At 42.2% G+C, this 24247-nt stretch overlaps 1 protein-coding gene across 1 annotated transcript; it reads right to left on the reverse strand.

Moving 5' to 3' along the window:
• Positions 1 to 567: 567 nt before the first annotated feature.
• Positions 568 to 19788, reverse strand: LOC119557275 (homeotic protein ocelliless). Its single transcript, XM_037869961.1, has 4 exons — positions 19284 to 19788; positions 11246 to 11585; positions 9128 to 9282; positions 568 to 2030 (listed from the first exon to the last, which is right to left on the reverse strand). The coding sequence occupies exons 2-4, from the start codon at positions 11424 to 11426 to the stop codon at positions 705 to 707; spliced, it is 1662 nt and encodes a 553-aa protein (XP_037725889.1). The 5' UTR covers positions 11427 to 11585; positions 19284 to 19788; the 3' UTR covers positions 568 to 704.
• Between the last annotated feature and the right edge of the window lie 4459 nt (positions 19789 to 24247).

Raw genomic sequence — 24247 nt, forward strand, 5'->3', positions numbered from 1 at the left:
TTCTTTAAGATTCTTCTTGAATCTATAAAAATCATTTTGAAACTAATGAATTCTTCAAAAGCTGGCTAAGTTTTGGTAGATAACTCAAATGAATGTGTGAAGTCAATTTAAAAATCTATTTGAATCTTACGGCTTAAATAGACCATATGAAATTTAATGATTATAAGAAAACCATATACATTGCTATGAATTTATACGAGTCAAGAAGAATCTAACCAGACAGAACCAGTAGAAATATAAGAACTTGTTAACTTGAAAGTCTGTAGGACTGAAATCTATTTAGCAGTATGTTACCAAGTATGATCGTAAAGGAAGTGAATGTCCCTGGGCCTTGTCTTTGAAAAGGTTCTGAGAAAGCAGCAGAGTGTCGGGGGCAGAGCAGACCGTGCTGTATCTATAGGTGTGTAGATATGTATCTGTGGGGCAGTGCGATCTTCTCCACCCACTTAGCCAAAGGAGTGATCCAGCTGCTGATCCTGATGTTGATGTTCTGGATGGTGGTGATTGTGATGATGATGGTTCTGATTCTGATTCTGATTCTGGTGCTGCTGCTGCTGCTGATGATGATGATGCTGCTGGTGGCTGTGATCCAGTTGGGGGGAACTATTGCTCCCCGATCCTGAACCCGAACCCGATCCCGATCCCGAACCGGAACCACTCCCATTGCCCCCCGAGTTGCCGCTGCAGTACTGGAAGAGTAGATTCTACACCATATTCGCGTACTTATCCTGCGGCGACATGTAGTCCAGGCTGTTCTGGGAGAAGGCCTGCGCCGAAACGGTGCCCGTGAAGGATGGGGACGGCGACAGGCCGAAGTTGGAGGCCGTATAGCCGGAGTGGCCCATGTTGTAGTTGACCTGGTTCTGATTGCTGAAGTACTCCATTTGCGAGTAGTAGCTGGGCGCCTGGGCGTAGTTGTTGGGGTACTGCTGGTACTGGTTGTGCCAGAAGTTGTACGAGTCGTGGTTGGACATGTAGGCCGCCGAGTGGGCGGCGGAGTGGTGGGCGGACTGGGCCGACTGGGCGGCATGGGCCGCGGCGGCCGCCGACTGCGGCGACATGGGGGTGATGGGCGGCGATGGGGTGGTGATGCTGCTGCTGCTGTCCATCGGTGTGATATTGCCGCCCGGCTGCAGCAGACGGGGATTGCTCCCGGCCGCCGAGCCATAGATGCTGTGATGGTGGTGCACCCCGGCGCCAATGTCGCCGCCGGCGTCCTTGAGCTGATCGTAGGGGGATCGGAGGAGATCCTGCGAGACGCCCACGCCCACGCCGACGCCCACGCCCACGCCCAGGTTGAGGCCGCTGGAGGAGGCGCCACCCCCGTTGCCGCCGCCGCCGCCGCCGCCAACATAGCCGCCGGACAAGTGCTCCTTTTTGCAGACGATGCTCACCGGACTCACCGACGTGGCCGGCGTGGGCAGAAGTGGCGAGGAGTTCTGGTGGGCGGCGGTCACGTTGAGGGCAGCCGCTGCTGCCGCCGCGGATAGGTGGCCGCCCGCTTGGCTGCCGCCGCCGCTGCTGCTGCTGTTGGGCGTGGAGTTGCCGCCCCCTTGGCTGTTGTTGCCATTGTTGTTGTTGCTGTTGTTGTTGTTCCCCGACTGATTTGTACCGCCCGAGGCGACGGCTGCCGCTGCGGCGGCGCTCAAAAAGGAACTGTGGTGCGTCTTGATCGATTGGGCGGCTGCCACCGCGGCCGCTGCACTTGCCGCTGCCGCTGCCGAGTTGTTGTTGCTGTTGCCGCCGCCGGAGGAGTTGCCGCCGCTCGACTGCGAGTGGGAGTGGGAGTTGCCCTGCTTCTGGCTGGACTTGTTGCTGCCGCCGGAGCTCTGCGAGTTGTTGTGGCTGTGGCCGCTACTGCTGCCGTTGTTGTTGTTGCCGCTGTTGCTGTTGTTGCGGCTGGCCGACGAGCTGCTGCAACTGCCGCCGCCGCTGCCACCGCTGGCGTTCTTCGAGCTGCTCAGGCTGTTCGACTGCTGCTGCTGCTGCAACTGCTGGCGGCACTTGGCGCGGCGGTTCTTGAACCACACCTGGAAAGCAGGACGGGAAATGTATGGTAAGTATGTGACAATTTTCCGATTTAAAAAGGTATTTTTTTGGCATTTTGTATGGAATTTGAAAGTAAATTGTTCTTATATCTGCAGAGATCTTTGGGCTTTTCCATGGATACATTGAAAATATTATTAAAATTGTTGTATGTTTTTAAAGTTAAAGATAACTCTCTGACAGTTTTCGATAAATGGGTTCTTTAGGAATGAAGGTATTTTTGAACGACTTCGTTGGAGAGCTCAAGGATATTATAAGACCTTTTTTTATAGGTTTTAAGTTATCTGATTAATGGAATATTAATAACTTAGGCTTTTCGTTTTTAATGGGTGGATGGATTTCACTTAATCATTTTCTCTTCGCCACATCTCCACTTTTAAAACTGCTCCCCCGCCATTAGGCTCGATTAGATCAATCGACCATAGCCTGAATTTCGATATTACAAATTTGTGGCCATTCAAGCAAATCATGTGCGTACAAAATCCGAAGCTCCTTCCCACCCCGCCTGCCCCACCACAAAATCGAAAAACAAGGTAAAACCGCAAACGAGCCAAACATTTAAAAAAGAAAACGCTTTGAAGTTTGAAGCCCACCCTCGGCTTCCTTTGAAGTTCATTAGAAGGACGAGCCAAGGCGCTTTTAAACACTGCCAAATGTTGTCTAAATTTTTGCTAAAATTTGCAAAAATTCCCAAGCTTAGTGTTGTCAAATATTATTATGAAATTTGCGAGCAGTTCATTAAACGGAATCAAAGAAAATTGAATAGGAAATCAGAGCGGGCAAAGTCAAATCACAAAAGGGGATTTGCGAATGCAAAATGGAATTGAAAATTGAAATTGAATTTCGAGTTTCGAGTGCGGAGGGGGTGGTGGCGCAGCAGCGTTGCGCTGACAAATAATGAAATTTGATACGCCTTGTTTAATGCTCTTTTTTACTGGGTCGAGTCCCCCTTTTTTGCTGCCGGAAGGTTCGTACCCATACTCCCCATCGAAAAAATAATGAAACGGCAATGAAATGCTCGAGTGGCCGCAGCCGCGTGGCAAGTGTTAACTTCAAAAAAGGGGCGAGGGAGTTCTCGTGAAAAGGTGGGGTGGCAGTGGGTGGCTGGGTCGAGTGGGGGAGCGGTAATAAATTCAGCTGTTTACCAAAGCACAAGCCATTAGCAAGCAACACCAACCCCAAACAACAAATCACTGAAATAACATTTGCCATGCAGTCAGTCGGCCTGCCCGACTGCTTTTCCCTGCTTTTGCTTTGCTTTTGCTCTGCTGTGCGACTGCTTGGCAGCACTGTTTGTGCTTTGATTTGTGGCGATCAGAGTTGCCACCCTGTTTGGGTATTGAACATTTTCCTAAACTTACTAATTTTAGATGTTCTACTGCTTGATGGAAAAATTAAAATCAATGCCAAATGAATTGTTGAATTGCTTAGTTCGATTTGTATTATTTTTAATCTGACTTTTGCTCTGCTGTGCGACTGCTTGGGCAGCACTGTTTGTGTGGCGATTTGTGGCGATCAGAGTTGCCACACTGTTTGGGTATTGAACATTTTCCTAAACTTACTAATTTCAGATGTTTTACTGCTTGATGGAAAAATTAAAGTCAGCGCTAAATGAATTGTTGAATTACTTAGTTCGATTTATATTATTTTTAATCTGACTTTTTTAGACCAGGGCTAAAAATCTTAAGAAAGTTGTATGAACATTTCTGGCTATAAAATGCCTAATTTCGGCTAAAATACAGCCAAGCCGCCTGAGCTGGCACTTAGCGGATTGTTTGCAGCCCCTTAAGCATAACAAACAAGGCTAAGTGAATTCCTTGCGCTCGAGTGTGCCGCTTTATGGGCTGTTTATTGTTGTCCTCCTGTCTCCGGTTTTCCGATTCTCCGGTCCAGAAGGGATGCCTTTTCCGCCAAGGGGGCGGACGAGTGGGTGGCTGTGGGTGGTTTTCCGGCTCAATTTTGTGGGCGGCTTTTGTTGGGAAAGGGGAGTGATTCCGTGTGACAATATAATCGAGTCAATTTTTTGGCCGCCGCCGGCTGTTGATGTAACTTTTCCTCTCTCTATTTGCCAGCAACAACAGCGCGTGACTTTTTGCACTTGTTGTGGGTCCAGAGATCCCCACCCAGAAGCACATATATTCGAACGTATATATTCCAACCCGAAAACACCCCCGCATAATTTATTCATTGCTCGCCGGGCAAACTAATTGATGTGGGAAAATTGCAGCCGCTGGCCATCGGCACACGCCCACTTTGACGCCCCCGCCTGACAAATAAACAAACAAGCGCAAACACCCAGTAAAGTGAGTAAAGTGAGAGAGACACTTGACTAAGGCAAACACTCGAGGCAAATTGAGGCTGTGGGAAATTCCGGATCTTTGGGTCCTTGAAAGAAATTGTATCATACATTTCTTGGGTAATCTTGGCGGTTTCACATTTTGTAGAAACTGTTTTTTGGACTACCCTGAAATATATCCCTTAGCAAAAAGAGTTGTTTAATTATTAAACTGTTTTCAATTGTAAACCTTTTATAATTAAGCTATCATATGAAAGATAGAAACTGGGATTTGAAATTGTTTTTTAAGAATATAAACTTTGTACAAACATTGTGCTCGAGAGTTGAACTCACAACCGAAAAGAAAACAGAATTCTTTACTTATTTTGGGGATTATCTTATGTAATTTTCTCTATAATTTATATTTACTCGATTCCCGAGTGACTTTTAACTTTGCCTTCAGCCAAACACACATATAATTTTTCACATTGCATTAACAAATTGAAAATTATGCATAAATCTCGCCACTCGCCCCGTCTCTCTCTAAGCCACATATACGCTCTCTTTCGCGCAAAGGGGAATGGGGGAAATGTGCGAGTGGAAAAGAGTGGAAATTGTTAATCCGCAATGGGAAAATTAATTTTATAAAACAGCTGTGCGGCAAAGTTTTCCCTTGTGCGGCTCTTCCTCTCGCTCCCCTCATTTTTCGCAGCAGACAAATCCTTTGGCAACAAAAGAAAAAAAGGGAAAATGGAAAACGTATAGAAAAAGAGTTGGCTAAGTTTAGGTGCGCTCCCTCGCTCCCTCTCTGTCGCACCCATTGTTGTCGTCTCTTTCTCGTTTTCCAACCCCCGACGAAGAACAGCTGAAAACGAGGCAAAAATATCGGATAGACGAGGTGACAAAGGGAGAGGGAGGGAGCCCAGATAAGGGGTATCTACACCATGCAAAAAGTCTATAAGTCCAAGAACTAAGCCTATCAGATATATGATATGAAATAGATATGCTATGGGGCTTGCGGAAATCCCATAAATATAATTTATCCATTCTAAAACTGGTAAACTAACAATATCTTGAAGGCCCTAAATATTCTAATGACCTAATTAGGATGGTCAGTAGTCGCAATGTTTATAAAAAGGCTATCCCTTTACTTGATTGTTATTAATTGAAATTGAAGTACAGAGATATCTCTGTTGAATCAAGGAATAAGTTAAGTTATAGAAAGTTTGGAAGAGTTTCCAAATTCTAAAAAAGATAATTTCTTTGCTATAACTACCATTTTAATTTCCCATGATTTTCTTTTAGTGCACAGGATCTGTGAGAGTGGTTGTTATAGGGGTGCCTGGATGACTGGAATTGGGATGTTGTGTTCCTACTGCTGGTTTCCCAGTTTCCCGGTTTCCCAGTCTCCCTGACTCCCAGTTTCCCCGTGATTTATGACTGCCAGCGATGGCAGCCATCCGACCACCGAGCAAAAAACCCGATCCGCACCCTCAAACGGCGAATGAAAACATTTGGGCGTAAATGTTTGCTCTGTTCTGGTGCAGATAAGCTGCGTAAAATTATTACATTATTTGTATTGGTTGCAATCAACGCCCTCTCACTTGGAATCGAGCGAAAGAGACAGAGGCCAGACCCACCCCGGAAACTGGATCTCTGGATCTCGCTACTGGGCCATAAAGATGCCTATCATTCAATTAATATTTACCAGGCCTAAGCCCCGGCCTCCTGATTATGACTCCAATTTCGTAGCGGGGATTCTGATTCTGATTTTGATTCCGATTCTGATTCTGTTTCTGTTTCTGATTCTCTTTCTGATTCCGTTTCAGATTCTCGCCCTCTTCCTCCTTTGGCGATAATGATTATTTATGTGATATGATTTTCTGTTCCAGTGACAACGTGGTGACCTTTCAATGGGGACCCTGCTGCGAATACCCAATGGTTATATTATAAAGATGATATGATCCTTTGGAGGTGGTCTATTGCTCTGTGACCTCTTAATATGGATAGCCTATCGTACGATTTATAAAGATGTTTTCCGTGTTGTCCTTATTTACATATATTGTATTTTCGATATAGCCTCCATGTATTTTTCAAGTTTTTCCCAGCTACTCTTTCACGTACGTAAGTGCAAGTCAAACCATCCAGCTGAAAACTCTTTCCCCGACCCGTCGGCAGTCTAGTTTTTCCCCGGGCTAATTGAGTTGCTTGGCTTCCTTGCAGTGCAAAACACGGAACCCCAAGCCCCAGTCCCAAGACCCCAGACCATCGGATCCCCAATCCCCAATCCCCAGTGCCCAAACCAAAAGCCAAAATGAAAACCAAAAGCCAGACGCCTTGTAACATGCAAACGAATCGTGTTTGCTTCTGCTGCTCCTCTTTCCCGCATTTCCCCGGCATTTCCATTCGCAGTTTCTGTCGGTTGGGGTTTTGTAAGGTTTTTCCTAGTTTTCCTGGCTGTAATCTGATACGTGGAGAAGTGTGGGTGTGTTTTTATAAGAGTGGATGCATTGACATGTTGCGTCACTCCGAAGACAGGTACAGTGGGTCAAGTGAGGCTACGTTTTTCCACTCAAGTTGGGGTTTATAATAATAGAGGAATGTATTAAGAGAATTACATATAAAAATACTTTATTAAGATTAAGACTTGCATTGCTTTCCCGACTTAATCAAGGCTTTCCAATGCATATCTTTGATTTTCTTCATAAGTTAATTTTTGACCACAAGCCACTGTGCTTGTCCGGTTTTAAAAACAATTTAAAGGCAGACAACAACGCTCGAAACTATCCAAGAAGAAGAGACATGTGGAAAAGGAAAATCTATACAAATGTCAATTCCCAGCTACACCCCCAATGCTCCTAAGTATTCATTTCCTATGTGTGTATATCTCTCTCGTTTCCCCGGTGTGCATTACTGGAATCAATTGTGTAAAAAACGTAACTTTGAAAGGGAAACAATGAAAAAAGAAGTCGATTCATGGGACATGTGCAAGGTGTCCTTGCTGCAGAACTCCGAAGTCAGAACTCTGGTTCTTTCTTTCGTTACCATTCACCATTCATTCTGCTTTTCCCGTTCCCATTCCCCTTGAAAATAGAACGTGTCGTTTTTCATTCCAAGCCGACCAAGACGACCACTGCAGGGGCTTCCTTAATCGCTGTTGCTTTTTCCTGACCGGGTCTTTAAGGTCGACTTGTACCCAAATGCTTCTCTCCTTAGTTATGCGACTGTATCTTAAAGCCTGCTAGTTCGTACTGTCTTTAACTATTCTGTATACTTTAAAACTCGCTCTGTTTTTACGTCTTTTTAAAGTCAGCATGTTCCTAATGTCCCTAACTACTTGTTGGAGTCCTTTGAAGTTTCTTTAGAGCATGCTTTTCAAGTTCTTTTGAGTTATATGTCATATAAGTAAGTTTTCCGATTTCTTGAAACTTATTTATTCTTTCCTAGTTTTTATTTTGAGCTCCACTATTATTTGGCAATTGCTGCTTTTGACCCTGCAATGTCACGTCCTTAAGTTACACGGACAAAGGCAGTGGCAAACAAAGCGAGGGCAAACAAATCATAACAGAAGCAGAAGCAAAAGCAAGGCAAACAAATCGATAGATCAATGTAGTTGCCAATAATGTTTATTTTTATGGCTCGTATGTGTGTGTTTTCATTGCAGTTTCCAAAACGATCCATGTTGCGGCTGTGTTTGCCAAAGAAATTACCAAAGGAGATGACAGTTTTTCCAGCAACCGGAAACTGAGATCGAGATCGTTTTGGGCCATTTGGCAGTTTTTAGGCCAACGGCGCTAGGGAATTCTGTTTGTTTAGGCCCGATCGATCGTGGACACCTAAACAAACAGACGGTGAAATAAAGAGATCCCGAACCCCGACCCGAACGTCCTTATTCACCCAAAATTGAGTTGTACAATTTGCTGTCATCGTGCTCATCTGGCTGACGCTAGAAATTAGCGCAAATTATGCTCGACTAATGCCTTGAGCAAACTTCAGTTACGCTTTTATTTCCAATCCAATATCCTGGAGGGGTGACTTGTCATACCCCGCAAATACTTTCGGCAAATACAGGAATCTATTTTCCTCCGAAGGGGGAAAAGACTTCTCGAAATGGAAATGGATGCACGAACTGTCTGTCTATTTGCATTGGAAGTCATCAAATCTGTGCGCTCCATATGTGCTTACGGGAACCACCCCCCACATCCTGGCCATCTCATGGATATCCTCGCCAATCTCGACAATCTGTTCCGAGCTGTTGTAATTTGTTTGTTTTATGGATTTCCTTGGGCCTCCGCCGCATTTGCTGGCACTTTTCGAGGGCATTTCGCCTAATTAAATCAACTATACCAGCATATCTGTGCGAGTTTTTGTGGGTTAAATAGCTCACATGTGCGGGTAATGGGCGTGTGCCCAAGGCACTGAGGCTTTCGAAGTCGGAAAACGAGTTAGCAGGTCAGCAAGTGCTTGTATTTGTCTTTGGGGGCGGGAGAAGTTAAAGGAAAATTAACGCTTTTTTTTGGGGTAATAAAAGGAGGGTAATGGTTACTTTTAGGAATTAATGACGGAAATCTAAATTCTTTAATCTGGAGTATTCGATGAAACTAAAGAATATAGATGATATATTTTTTTTAAGTAGCTGACACTCTGGATACAAAACATAATAAGCCAAAAATGGCTTCTAACTAGAGAACTACTCTATCAATTCTGGCCAAGCCACGCACAATCCTTCCTCAAATAACAATCTATGTTTCTGCCAAATTTCATATCGATAGCCAGTCAGATGACCGAGTTACGAGAGATGCTTACCTGTACTCTGGATTCGGGCAGATTGATCTTGAGGGCCACTTCTTCGCGCATGAAAATGTCCGGGTAACGGGTCTTGCCAAACAGGGCTTCCAAAACGTCCAATTGGGCGCGTGTAAATGTGGTGCGTTCGCGACGCTGTTTTCGTGTGTTGACGCCTGGATAGCATAGATCGCATAAAGGGGAGAAAAAAAAGGGGAAAATATTATAAGATTTAGAGTTCCCAGAGAGAAGTGAGTGCCTAACCGAATGTGCTGAAAGTTTCGTTTTGGGGCCAGGGACAGATTAAGTATACGCATGGGTGTCGTGACTTTTCCCAGTAATATTTTCGGCAGTAACCGTTATTTTGCTGCCCCAGCCTCTGTGTGTGCTCGAGTGTGGGTATGTGTGTGTGTGCGTGTGTGTGTGTGTGATGTGGCAATGTAGCAACCCCCGAAAAATGCGGCAGCCAACCCCTAAAAGAATAAAAAGGACTGGCAAGGAACCAACCCCCGTGCAGCAGCCGCCCCAAAAACTCGACTCCCTTTTTCCAGTACATAATATATCCCTGCATATATAGTGGAGATGTGTGTGTGTGTCGTATCTGTGTGTGGTATCTGTGTGTGCGTACTAAGCCGCCGCATTGTTTGCTTTGTCAGCTCTCTCTGTCGCTCACCCTCGAAAATTCGAAAACTCGAATACCCCGAATACCCCGAACACACCGAGATCGAGACTTCACCATCGGATCGGCCCACTCCCTATATTTATATTATACTTCTCTTTGTCCCAAATACACCCCGCCACTATCGCCCTCCCTTTCTGGCTCTATCAAAAATTAATGAGTTAGTCATTTTGGTCATGAATTTATAAATTGAATAAAAAACTTTACTTCACTTTGCAGCTGCCGCATTTCGTTTCTGTTTCTGTTTCAGCTTCAGTTTCGTTTTCGCTTTCAAAATGGTTGCCAACTTGGTTTATTTCTTTATATCCACACAATTAATTGCAATTTTTGTGTTTCTTTTGGGATACTTAATATTATGATTTTCGCCTTGACTTTATGGAGAGAGCTTGTCGATTAATTAACTGCACCTATACATTTTTGACTTCATTCAAATATTTTTATGGCTAGTTTATGGGGTTTCCTGGAAGGTAGCTTTTGTTCAATATAGCTCAAGGTTCAACGAACAATAATTGTATTAATAGTTAATTTGTTACTTAATTTTCAACTAATGCCTTTATTAAAAAGACATTTTTTTTTCCACCTTAAGTCGCCTGATACTTGCTTTCCTATCTTTAATGGCTCCCTTCGTTATGGCCTCTTTCATCATATTATGTCTGTATTGTGGCCACAACTAACTTACATAACAAGTTAAAATTCTGTCAATTACTTGGCTTATTACAAAAGTAAAGCCCAACAAAAATATACAACAGCAAGGCAAAAATAAACACAAAAATTGATTGCAAGTATGAAATTGTTGTTTTCTTTTTATCATTTTTCTTTTTTATGATTTGGTTTTTTCTTCGTTTTGTATTTCGGCTGTTCAATAATTTTGTGTGTGTTGCTTTGGCAAAGTCTTTTGTTGGCGTTTTGTAGCCAATTTTTTGTGATTTTTGTCAGGTTTTGTTTGTCATTTGCAGCGTCACCGAGCTAAGCGAAAACTGGAACCGAAAAGCTGAATCTAAAGCTGAAAACTTGAAGATAAAGTCGGAGAGGCGACCGAAGTCTCCGAAACTGCCCGAAGCTCATTATTCATTTTGACAATTTAACTGATAATGATGCAATATCGATGCGAACTGACATTGAAAGGCAGCAAAACGAAGAGGAAGCCCGACTATACAGTGGGAAAAATATAGACTACCGAAAGTAGGATTAAGCGCTATAATCACTATTATTATTTGGCCCAATGACTGGACTAATCATTTTGAGAGGTTGGAACTAGTGTAATTGAGATGTCATTAAACGAGTTATTATACGGACTTGATTTTTTCGGATGATCTCAAGATCCCTTAAAAAGCTTAAGGAGGTTTCCCCACAGTGTAGCATTTTGTTTTCTCAACTTTCAGCACATTTGAGCGATCTGGTTTGCTTACGTGAAGTGCACACATGTGCACATATACCAAAATTGTCGATGCGATATTTACCCCACATACCTTGGGAGAACCCGACGGCCTCCAGTCCGTGTGGGAGGCCGAAGGGCCCCAGCGAGGGCATGGGCATGCCCGGCGGAAGGGGTCCGTGGGGCACCGAGTGGTGCGGATGCGGACCCCCGTAGCTGTGCGGATGAGGGCCCAGGTCGCCCGACTTCAGGAAGCCCGCCGCCATCAAGGCCTCGGTCGAGTGCAGCGCCACGTTGAAGCTGTGTGTCTCCACTGGCCTCAGGCTCCTATAATCCGTGTCTATATGGCTGGATCGGTCCACCAGTTCGCTCTGATAATCAATGGTCGCTGCTTGGTCCGCTCACAGGGCTGCTTCCAATCGGATCTGCAAGGTATCGTAAGCGATTATTAAAATTTTTTTAAAGTTCTTAAACATATCCCTTATAGAACTACCTAGTCTCAACTGAGCAAGTTATAAGTCTCATGGATAATCCAACTTGAGTCCAAACTCATAGCCTTCTTGATCCCAAAGTCTCATATTGAATAGTTATAAAACCACTTGTCTATTATACAAGTATTATTTGAGTTTACTTATCACTCTATCGTTAGTATTTCAAAACCCATATCTTTCTAGCAAAGAAAGATAGAAAAACGGATCTTCCAAGCCATTGCAAACAATTATTACTCGGCAAGAGTGCCCGAGGAGATATGAAAATCCGTGCGAAAACCACTTAATGCCACCAAATCACTCACAACTCGTCAATTATCTGTGAAATTCACTAGGCTATTCCGCAAAGACGATGGATAAGTTGCTTGTTTCTTGTGGGTTAAGCTCTTGCCACGAGTTCCAATTACATTCTATGACCAAGACCAAACAGAACCGCGACTTATAAGGCAGGTCTTGGGTGCCTCCATTTCTATCTGCCAGCTCTATCTATCTCCATCTCTATCGCCCACTCACGATCGTTCCCTTCCTTGGGCCTAATCCCGAGGTTTGCCTATGATGTAAAATCTTCTAATCTGGGCAACGCACACAATCGGGACCGGGAAGATTACCCAACCGCCTCCAAGACGGGGTCCCGAGTCCCGAGTCCCTAGTTACGAGTACCGAGCTACCCAGTTACCGAATACCGAACCGATCCGAAGTCGCGTTCGGGCTTATCTTGCGGTTTAAAGATCTTTGATCTGCGCTTAGCCGCAGGATTATTTCAGACACTTACTAGCACACACACCATGTCTACGGGGAGGACACCGCCTGATCCAGGACAATGGGCATTAAGATTAAGCCCAGAAAGAGACAACTAGCCTGGATTAAATTCCCTTTGTGATATATTCTATGTGCATTCGGCAGTTTTCGTGCGAAAAAAATTAGCACTATTGCCGGTAATGTAGGGAAAGAAAGTCCCGACCGAATAGTTGAAAAGAGGAGACAAACGGTGAGGTTGTAATTGCGGAATTAGCACGAACACCTCGCTTTGTTTTGGAATTGAAAACCGAATATTGAAAAGGGAACTATTTGTCACATCGCCGTGAAGAGATATGTGCATTTATCCACATACGATGAGTATATGTAGAGTTTGTTTTGTTTTGTCATGTCGTTTTCATGGTTCAATGCATTCCGGCCTCAAAATGCAGCCGCAAAAACAGATTCAGATCCCGAAATGTGAAAATACCGAAATACGAGGGACGAAAAGCGTGTGTGCACCGAAACCGAAACAGAAACCAAAACCAAAACCCCAGCCCGACCCTGTTGTAGCACCCGATATGGTGCCCGATCCCCGTTTCCCGATCCCCGATGGGCGATGGGCGATGTGCGATGACAGACCCTGTTCCTCCTGCCCTCCGCATTTCCAAATTACATGCTCACGCGCACACGCAAATTAATAACACATCTGGCTTCAATTCGAGGACCGGGGAGGCAAAAAGAGACGGGCAGCTATACTCTATATAGCGCTAAAGGATTCGATTCTCCTTTGAAACATCCAGGGAGGGTTCAGCTCGGTTCGGTTCAGTTCGGTTCGGTTCGGTATCTTTGGAATCCAACTAAACGGAAGCTGATCAGAGCCAAAGCTGTAATTGATAGTGGGCCGGGGTGAAGTTGGAAAGTTTATTGAGGATAATCCATAGATGCACTCCTACTAGCTTAAAATGCCGAAGTAAATCATTTGAAAAGATATGTGAGCTTCATTAAGCTTGTTTTTTTAATATTTTTTGGTGTTGTTATTAAATTTCATCCTAATTAAAGTTCCTAAATACCAACATTTCACAAGCGATCAACCAAAATGTGGCTGTAAAAAAACCTCGACAAACTCTCAGCATCTGTCAAAAAACGAGTGTGACACACTATCGGAGACAACCCGGGAATGGAATGGCGATCCATGGCTCTACGTGATTTTCTAGACATTTTTGCCCCCTTCGGCCTTCCGCCCTCGCTGATTATGAAAAATCATGGTAAATGGCAAAAAGAGCAAAATAAAAAAAACAAAGCAAGTAGGCCCCCCTGTCTCTTTTTTTAGAGAGAGAGATCCATTGTGAGTTCGAAACGAGTCGAGACAAAATCATTTGGGCTGGACATATATCACGTACGAACGGCAGACACTTTCATTATAAATTCCATTCGGCAATTTCTGATTTTTTGGTTTTTCTAATATTTTTGGTTTCCTCTTCTGATTTGCCCGATTCTGAGATGGCGTTTTTTAGACGCCTCTATGATTTTCACTCTCGATTTCAATTTCCGCCGAACAACATTTCAATTCGTTTGTCAGCGCGTAATTACGGTCAAAATAATATTTGTTGGATAAACAGCCGGGAGCAAAAAAAAAAACAAAATAAAGCCCAGAAATCCAGCAGCGGATTGAAGATGCCACAGCTACCGTAAGATTTTTGGGGTTTTCGTCTCTTGGAGGAGGGGAACCAAGCACTATATAAACCCGCACATCCAAGTGTTTTGGTTCGCTGATGATGCTGCGGACTGACGGTCCCTGGGAAAGTCGAAGAGTCGAAAAGAAATCGAACTGCCACTTGGCTACTGTTCATCTGGGCCATGGGAATGGATCTGGTCTCTCGGATTTCGGATCGGCGATCCCGTCTCTGTTTGCCACATGATTAATGGTCCGACTTTGCATAACTTTTGGTACGCATTTGGCTCTGACTAATATTAAATGCCGTGTATCCACGGCTATTTCTATATTTAAGTTAGTCAGTCATTTGGGGCCACTGTGTGCAGCTGTCAGGAGTGCTAACCTGTCAGTCCCCTGATCGCAGTAGTCGCTGCTTTCTGGTAGTCGGGGCTATTAGCCGTCTTAACAAGCCCCATAACAACTTAATATGCCCGGGCATATTGCACATTTTCCACACTGACCAGTAGGCAGGTGGAATCGCTATGGTATTGCACACTCTTTTTGATGATATATTAACCCAGGTATTGAACAATAGATAGTTCCAAATTATTGTCTTTGTCTAAAAGTAGTATGTCCGAACCCTATATAAAATACATCAGATTTTGCTACGATTATGTGCCGTCGCTTTTTGTACTTTATATTATGAATTATTGTTATTCAGTTCAAATATTATAATTATTCAAACCATTTCCTAAGAACTAAAACTACCTGATGGGACAATATTATAATAAGGTCTTAAAGAGTTATTTCTAAGTAACGTAAGCCATAAGGAACTAAACAATAAAAGGCCAAAGTTCCCAGCACTATTTTGACCATCCAAAGATGCGTCCAAAGTTTTCTATTCGTAGCCCCTGCTAACCAGTGTAAGCTTTACATTCGTCTACATGGATAACGCGTTATGGCAGCGAAAGAGATGGAAACACGGGGAACGAGAGAGGTGGCAGATGAAAAATGCATTTCTCAGGCTCATTTACATTGAGCCGTGGCTACTGGAATATGGTATACATATATGTATACACAGACACATGGTATATATGGGTTGGCTTGGCATGGAGCTAGACGGTCCGAAAACCCGAAGTCCGAGTTTCTGTTTCTGACGCTGGCCTAGCATAATAAGCCTGTCTGCCTGTCTGTCTCTTTGGCAATAATGCAACTTAATAAATGCAACAAAGAACGAGAAGTGCCTCAAGTATAAGGTAGCAATTGCGGCAGTCACGTCCCAAAAAAAAAGAAAGAAAAATAAAAAAAACGGGTTGGAAAACTCGCAGCTAGACTCGCTGCCATTTCTACGCAAATGCATTTTGACATTTAAATTTGCAATTTTCGCATAAAATTACATTTATTTATTTCAGCTGGCTTTGGTGAAAAGTGCAACCTTGCGATTATGATGATTTTGTGGATGTGGATGTGGATCTGAATGTGGATATGGATGTTGATGTGGAATCCAGCTACTGACTTTTGACTTTGACGTTGACGTTGGCTGAAGTTTAATTAAGCAGCGTGCCAAATAATTGAAAAAGTGTGAAGATTTGACAAGTTTAAGAGGCATTAAAATCTAGCCTCCGACTATATCTACACGTATGTACGTATATATGGCCTAGAAATCAGACGACTAACTGTTTGTGCCGCTGCGACAACTTTTCCACTTGCCCACATTTTTTAATTAGTTTCTGTATTTTCGCTTATCGCACGGCAAATTATTTATTATTTACCTAATCGAGTTGACACTTGAGCAGACGCTGGTGTAATTAGCAGATACGAGGCAGATTGCTCAATCAAAGTAATCTATCGTCTATAGATTAAGCATAATCCCCGACTTGTCAAGAAAAGAAATAAAACTCCCTTAAAACTTAAATAGATGGTGGACATAAAGCAACGCTCAATTTATTAGTAAGCAAATTGCTTTTGCGGTTCTTAATTGCTTCCCATTAAGCCAACAATTAACGATTTGACAGGGCTATGAGATAAACTAAAAATAAATCAAGTTGAACGAAGAAAATATGAATATTTAATGGTAAAATCGGACTTTTAAGACGATCTAATGGGGGATTTCTTGGGAAATATAAAATAGTTCGTCTTTACTTTCATTTGTCAATTTGGAAATAATTATTATAGTATACCTAAAGTTTAAGGTACTAATATTTAATCAAAGATATGTGCATCAGGATCTTTTATATAACTTTGTTGTCCAACTTCTCATTCACAAGCCGAGTTACTACCAAACAAAGCCCAATAAATTTCCATAAAATTGATTTTAATTCAACAAATTTTTGGCTTTACATCATTTTCCCTGCCTCTTCCCACAATTCCATTCAAAATAAAAATAAAAATAACAAAAAATACCCACAGACCTGGATGGAAAAATATATTGAATGAATTGCGCTTGTTGTTTTGGTTATGGTTGTTGCCGTGTACAAATGATTGCATCATGGACAGTGGACCAAAAAATAAATCAATAATAGACTAATAGAGCAAAGAGATCCAGTCGGGTCACAATAACAACAGCAACAACGGCCACAAAAGCAACAGCGGCTAGAAAACTTATTATTTGACGCATTGTCAATGTGATCTTGATAAGTCGAAACTGGAAATGGAACCTGAAAAAAAACCTCCGTCTGAGTGATTTCTATTTAAATGGCTTTGTCAACGAAATTTGAGAAGCGAACAGCAACAACACCGCCAGTATCGCGTAATGAGCAAAGAGTGAAGAGAGATAAAAATTAATAATACAAATAATTGGTTGGAAAAAAAGAAGTAAGTGAGTCCCAGAAACGCCACAAGCCCAGTCGAGATGAAATTAAATAAAATGAAACGAAATGAAACCTCACTTAAGGCGAGGCGACGCCAAAAGAGATTGACAAAAGATGACGACAAAAAAAGGCAACACCCGATCTCCCAGGTACGAGCAGATATATGTGTACCTATCTATACCCAAGCCAAGTGTGTGGGAGTTCGCGTCCAAGTCAAAGTCGAAGTCGAACCGAAAGATTGGAGCGTGCTAGGGAAGCGGAACAATGGATACCGTTTCACAGTGAGCGAAAAGGTTTCCGAATATAAACCATGGAATTGGTTATAGCTTAAGAACTGCGTGTATTTCGACCTTTTTATTTCTGAACTATAAGGAATTTTAAGATGTTATATATACACCTCTAAGCTTTGTTGTCTTAAGTTTTTCCTAAGGCCTTCTTTAATAGAACTACAAATCAAACAACATTTTCTTCCAGTGCAGCCTAGGGCGAAATTCACTTACTCGCCGAAGTGTATGGATATCCGCGATAAGGTATCACATGTGTCGCGACGCGATCTCGACGACTTTCAATTCACCATCGAAAACGCTGGGCGGATGTTGTGAATGAATGAATTGGCATTGGGGCATTGGTACATTGAATCATTGAGATATTGAGGTATTGAGGTATTGGGGGGATCTAGGCTGGGCCAACAATCAGGCGTGGGTGAGAGCCAATAGATCCCAAGAGATCCCAACAAACTCCACGCTCGAAATCCGAATCCGAATCCGAGCCCAACTCCAATTCGAATGGAGAAAGATCACCGGCAGGGAGAAAAATGTATCGACTTGCATATTAATTTCTGTTGCTTTTTGTTAGAAAAAACCATATGCAAATTAATAATAAAACAGAACAACAAAGTAGCCAGCGAGGAGTCAACGTTTTATTCAGATTTTATAATTTATAGCCGCCGCTTTGAAATTAGACGATCCGATCGTTGAGATCGCTGAGATCGGGAAGTGGGGGATGTGGGGAATATGTGTGAATAATGTGACCTGAACGGGTCCGTCGGCTGGCTTCTATTGTGTCTAATATTGGTTTTCTTAGGGTTAATTCTCCGTTGCCTCTATCATTTGGTAGCCTTTTTCTATATCACATTTCTCGTATCGATTTTCGTCGGGCCTGCTTTGCTTTTTTCTGTTTTGCCTAATTAAGGGAGGCGGCCTTAATATGCCCATTAAAATTATGAAAATCATAACGAATCTCCCGCGTCTCGCATTTTCTCACATTACGATGCGGACATTAGTCATAGGCGGAATTTCCTGAACAAAGCCCGGTCTATAAGGCTTCACGATATTACGAAGAGTTTGAGTAACAAAAACAAAGTTAAAAGCCTTAAGTTACAGGCCAGGGAGTCCCCAGTCTTAATGAATTGTATACCAATCTAATATTCTTTAGTCCCATTGAATCTAACGCCAAATAAAGGGATATCCAAAGTGATTAAAAACAGATAGCTTTTATGCATTCTCTTGGGGAAATAATATCAGCTAAAAATAATACATATCTGAAAGACCTGGTTAAGCCTCTAAATAACTATTTTTGTTTTCATGACTTTACTAAGCTCGAAAGACTTGAATTTTTAGATCTTACTTAATATAATCTCGTTTCAGATAAAAATCAAAGATCAATGTTAAAAGCCAGTAAAAGTTCATATTATTTTGGAACAATAAAGGTCTTGTTCGGAAATAAAAAAGCATAAACATATAACCTTACTTTTAAGACTCCACTCTTAGCTGCATATTATAATATCATATAAAATACATTTTTATTAGATTGAAGAATTTAAACTGAGTATTAGAAAATCTTTAAAGGAGATTATATAGATGATCAAGCTTTAAGATACTTGAAAATTAACAATCCAACATAAAGATACTCTAAGTAAGGACCAACATTTGAATGAGTTATAAAAAGTAAAATAAACTTGAAAAGCTGTCATAGACTGTTTAAGATAGTATCAAGATAACGTAGAATTAGTACTGATAACTAAAATTGTTGAGCTAAGTATACATACATATGTGCCAAAAATAAATAGAATGACCTAAAAAAATGTGATAATAATAAGAGAAAATATCTTATTTAACACCTGCTGATTGTTGGGTCTTTCCTTATTCTTTTAGATCTGAAGGAGTTAAAACTTTGTGAGTTACAAAAGATGGGGTGAATAATTAAACTTAAGAATCCCATTGAGATCTAGTAGTAAAATCAAGGAACCCTTGTAGAAATTGATACCCGAAATCTGAAAGACATTCCCGCCCTTTGACGACCCCATGGACTACTTAGGTCTACCGATATCCCCAGTTAATCCCAAATTGAATCCGTGCTTATCTCTCCGCTCCACGATCCTGGCTGGATATAAAGATTTCTACCGATTTCTCGATATCGGCGGATTTCACTCACCGAAAAAAAAACACAAAGAAAACTAGAAGCAAAACGGTGTGCTGTATTCCAATGGCGACTTGTTTTCAGATCCAGCTACTATATGGTTATGGCATGGGTGTATATAATATATGCCATATATATATTGTATTCCAGAGATGTTTGTTTTTATGCGATGTTTATTGTTTGGCACTGGCAACACGGTAAAAAAACAGATACTCGTCACTGGCACTTGGATATATCCGAGAGATCTCCGCTGAATATATCCCTTGCTACTTAGTATTTCTCTCCGACTTGTGGTTTCTCTATAGCTTCAGCTATAGCGGTAGCCTTTTGTTTTGAATTTTGATTTTTGTTTGTTTGCTTTGGCGACGGCGAATTGATTGTTGATTGTTGTTATTGGCTTTTTGCTTATCGGCGAACGCGGCGAGTAGCGAGAGCGATCGAACGAGCGGCGAACGGGGCGAATGAGCAACTGAGCAACTGGGCGACGGACGACGCACAAAAACAACCCGAGCGGCACGAAAGTTACTCTGGAAATGAATTGCGGTACACCTTCCACGGACGACGGCAGCGGCGGCAGCAGCGCAGCGAGCAACGGGCAGCGGGCGGGCAGAGCAAAAGTCGTTCGACCAGAGTCTGCCAAAAAAAAAACAGAAAGAAAGAAAGAAGCAGAAAAAAACAACAAACAAACAACTGGTGGTGAGAGCGATAGAGAGGAAGCGAGAGAGAGAGTGAGTGAGAGTCTGCTTTTAGCAATGGCTGCCCAGCTCTCATCTGTGTGTTAGAGTGACGCCGCCGTACTCGTTTCCGTTCCAGTCATTTACTCTCCTGCCATCTCTGTCTCTCGCGCCCTACCATCTCTATATGTGAGAGCGAGACAACTGCACCTTGTACCGTTTTCCGAGCAGCTGTATTTACCTCTGTGTTGTTGCTGGCCTGGCTAATGTGTGTGGGCCTGTGTGTGTGTGTGCGTTTGAGTGTGGAACCACACCCCAAAAAAATTCAGTTCAACAACTTTGTTGTTGCTACAGAAAAGGAAAAAAAGTGGAGAAAAAAATACATAGTCATAAAAAGGGGGGGTTGGGGGGAAAGAAGGTCCTTCGTATTTTTGCGCGGCAGCAATGAAATTTTAATGAAAACGACAAGGCAGCGAAAACAACGCAAAAATTTGTTAGCTAACAGCGAAAGATAAGGAAAAGGGGGTGGCGACGGGCGCCTAAAGGACGCTGGTCAGTACCGCTACTTTTGCTGCTGCTGCTTCTTCTGTACCTTCTTCTACGTCGCAAATTGTCATGCACACACAACGCATACAACAACTAACGTGGAAGAGGGAAAGAGAGATAACGGGAGGGAGAGGCAGCCATTCGCTCTTAACACGCCCCCTCTCTTTCTCCCCAATGGGCGGCCCCATTGTTCAGTTATCATTTACGCAAAACAGGGCAAAAAGGTTCGAAACTCAAAGTGGAATTGATTTTTGGCGACTTAAGAACTCAGAAATCACTTACTATTTAGGTTTTATCATGTCATAATATAAATATTAGTATAATTATTAACAATATTATCACTTATCCTTCAAATTAAAATACATTTCTTTGAAGAGCTACAACTATAAACTACTTCATGACCAAATTTATTTAAGATAATAACATACCTACCTATCTATTTCCAAGTGTATTCAAAGGTGTATCTACTTAAAAGTGTATCCCTCCTAGCAGCCCGACTGCAAATGATATAGTCAAGCGACCAAAACTTTTTTGCCCTAACTTTTTTTATATTTTTGCTGTGTAGCTGACGCAGGAAAAAAATTCGGGGGGGCTGGGAAATTTGGGGAACCAGCGGAAAAACCTTATCAAATTTTTATGACAATTTGAAATAGCTGACGACAGTTGTTGCGCCCTCTCGCTCGCACCCACAGCGAATGGGGGGCGAGAAAATGTTGCACAAATATTTTATGGATTTTTCTTGTCGAAAACGCTGTGTTTTTTCCTGCTCTCGCACTTTTCCCATTTCCAGGCGGGCAAATTAAATTGTTGCGGCTAATTGATGTGTAGATGAAACATGAGGCAATTACCCTTCGAGGGGAGGGCTTAGCGCACAAATTGGGTCTCCAGCAAAAACGGGGAAGTCTGGAAAATTTGTGGAGAACCAGGAATAAAATAAAACGAAAACTAATTTTCATTAAAAATGTTGCGGGGAACTTTAAAATGTTTTTGGAGTAAACTCAGAGAAGCAGAAAGTGCATGGAAATGGAAATGTTCAAGTTTAACCCATAAATAGGATTTTAAATAAAATTACGGCAATGATTAGAAATGCACTTGGAAAATGTTTAGTTTAAGAGTAGATTAAAAATAGGATTTATCTAATATTTCAATTAAAATTTTAAATTCAAAAATAACCATATACGCAAAATTTGAGAAAAATGGGAGTATATGCATAATTCATTCGAAATAACTGTGTTTAAAATAACGTTAAAGCAAATGTACCAAATTCAAAAAGTGTAACATACTTAGAAATATGGATATCCTAACTTTCCTCACCTTTCACCACTTTGGATTTAACTATTCCGTCTCTGAAAATCTTAAATTGTATCTTTCAATTCGTAGTTTTTCAACGTCAACGAGCAAACCCCCTGGAAAAAGGCAACCAAAAAGGCAAAGCAAGTAAAAAACCGATTTGAAAATGAAAATACTCAAAGTTGAACGCACATATGTACACGTGGGTGTACTTTTGCCATCATTTTTTGTTTCTCCCTTTTTTTGCAAGTCGCCAGCAGCGAAAAGTTCGCCGCCATTTGCCCCAAAACATTTTTCATAGGCGACAGTTTTGATTGCTCCGTGGGCCAAAACTGTGGGGCAAGGGGGGCGGGTGGCGGTTATCTTATGTGTGGGTGTTCAGGTTTCCAACTAGAAACGCAGGCAACTTACCTGGCTTTTTTAGCTTTTTTCCAGATTTCTTCTCCCCATTTTTACACAATTTTTTCCCATTTTTTTTGCTGGCTGATTAACGACAATTCGTTTGGCTGATTTTTTATTGCCCAGCACATTCATTAGCCTCTGTCGTAGGCGCGTGGCATGCAGCATGCACTGAGGAAAATTATGCATATTTTATTTATTTTATTTTATAATCATTTTCCTTTCGATTTAGGTTGTACTAACAATTTAGCAAGCTGTACTAAAATAATAGTTCTAGTACTTAATGAAAAAGAAATAAAAGACATATTACTAAAAATTAAATTTTAAATACAAATATTTTTGGTTCCTTTAGTTTTAAAAAAAATCTTTTTATATTTTAAAATTTAAATGTTGTATCTTATACTCTTACCTAAATTTATTTTATGGCACTTTTATTTACAAATTCGGGGAGGGACCTCGGCATGACATCTCTCGTTTTTCTTTCGAGCCAGTAAATTTCATTAGCCCCAGCCGTTGTCTTTTATTGTCTTCAGAAGGGGTTTTCTGGCTGTCGCGGGGATCTCAAATTGCGGGGCAATTGCAAAAGGGCGTGGCAGTGGTATAATAAGGTGACAATGGGGGCGTGGCATAAGCAGCCTGATTAAGAGAGCCCGTTGCCCGGCAACAGGCCATCAAAGTCCAAGGAGCTCGTTTCTGGGAGGGGGCTTGCGCCAGAGAATAGCTCCAATAATGTTACTGTATAGTACTAAGGCCTACGCTAATTAACATGCCATTGTCCACGGTGCGAGGTTAATTTGGCATATACAAGAGTATATATATAATCTGAATTGAAGGGCTTGAGTTCCGTCAATAATAATTGCAATTTAAACAGAGTATCGCCTGAAGATAATCTTCATTAGGTGCACTCATCATCTCAACATAGTTAAACCTAATTGTAGACCTATAAAAAATTTAAGACCATTGAGATCCTGCTGTGTGTATAAATCATGTTTCTTATTAAGATACATTATATTATTCTGATCTAGTCCGAGCTGGACTTGAGCTGTTAGCTGTCAATATAACTGTGAAAGGATCAGGGGAGACCCAGGGAACACCAGAAGCCCGAAAGGGCGAGAGGTTTTCGATTAGTATGTTGTGTGGCAAGTGCAACGGATCCAGATCTTGAGGATTTGCCGCCGATTCATTGCCTTTTTCCCAGTTTCATTAAGGTGAGCCGCAGGACCAGGCATCTGGAAGAAGGCTAGGTAGGCGTAGAGCCTAGCGGGGAGGCTCTCGAGACTCGAGATCCGAGATCCGAGATCCCAGACTTAATTCCCAAGGTTTATTCGCTGTGCGTGGCCCGATGATTATAATGGCTTGCCTTTATGCTCGCTGATGGTTTTATGATGCGGTTAAGCGCTCGCAACCGCAAAGTGGCCGCGCACACGACGCAGGACCAAGTGGCAAGGACCAACTGGAGGGACAAGGACTCCGACTGCACTGCAAGAAAATATATATTACACACATTATATTACTATGCTCAAAGAATATGAAAATAAAATATGTACTTTATATCACAAACAAATATACAAACCTCTTCACACCGGAATTGTTGGTTAGTTAACCATTTAATTTGATTCACTTTTTCATTATTATAAAAGTAACAAGAAAGTGTAATTAATTTATTGGAAAGAAAATTGAAAATAATTTCAAAAGAAAGAAACTTGAAAATGATTTTAATTTTCCTAGTGCCCATATTGTACACACATATTTCTGTCAGTGCACGACTAGGGCTCGCTGGTAGCCTGAATTCCGGCAAAGGACTTTCGCGTAAGCTGCACAAGTTTTGGGTAATGCCTTGAGTACCTGTGCGGGGACCTCCTCCCTCCGTAATTCGTAATTCGTCCTGCGAGCCGCGTCCTTTCGTCTTTTTCCGCCCTTGCCTCGCGTGCGACATAGCCAAAGGATTAACCGCATGCCAAAAGGATGGACATGGATGGTCGTGGCTGGTCCGCCGAAGACCACGCTGCGGTTAGCAGGATAAAACGCCTTTAATCGCCTTCATTGTTGTCCCAGGGCGCGGAAACAATA

The sequence above is a fragment of the Drosophila subpulchrella genome, chromosome X (genome assembly GCF_014743375.2).
Source record: "Drosophila subpulchrella strain 33 F10 #4 breed RU33 chromosome X, RU_Dsub_v1.1 Primary Assembly, whole genome shotgun sequence".
NCBI classification, from domain to species: Eukaryota; Metazoa; Arthropoda; class Insecta; order Diptera; family Drosophilidae; genus Drosophila; species Drosophila subpulchrella.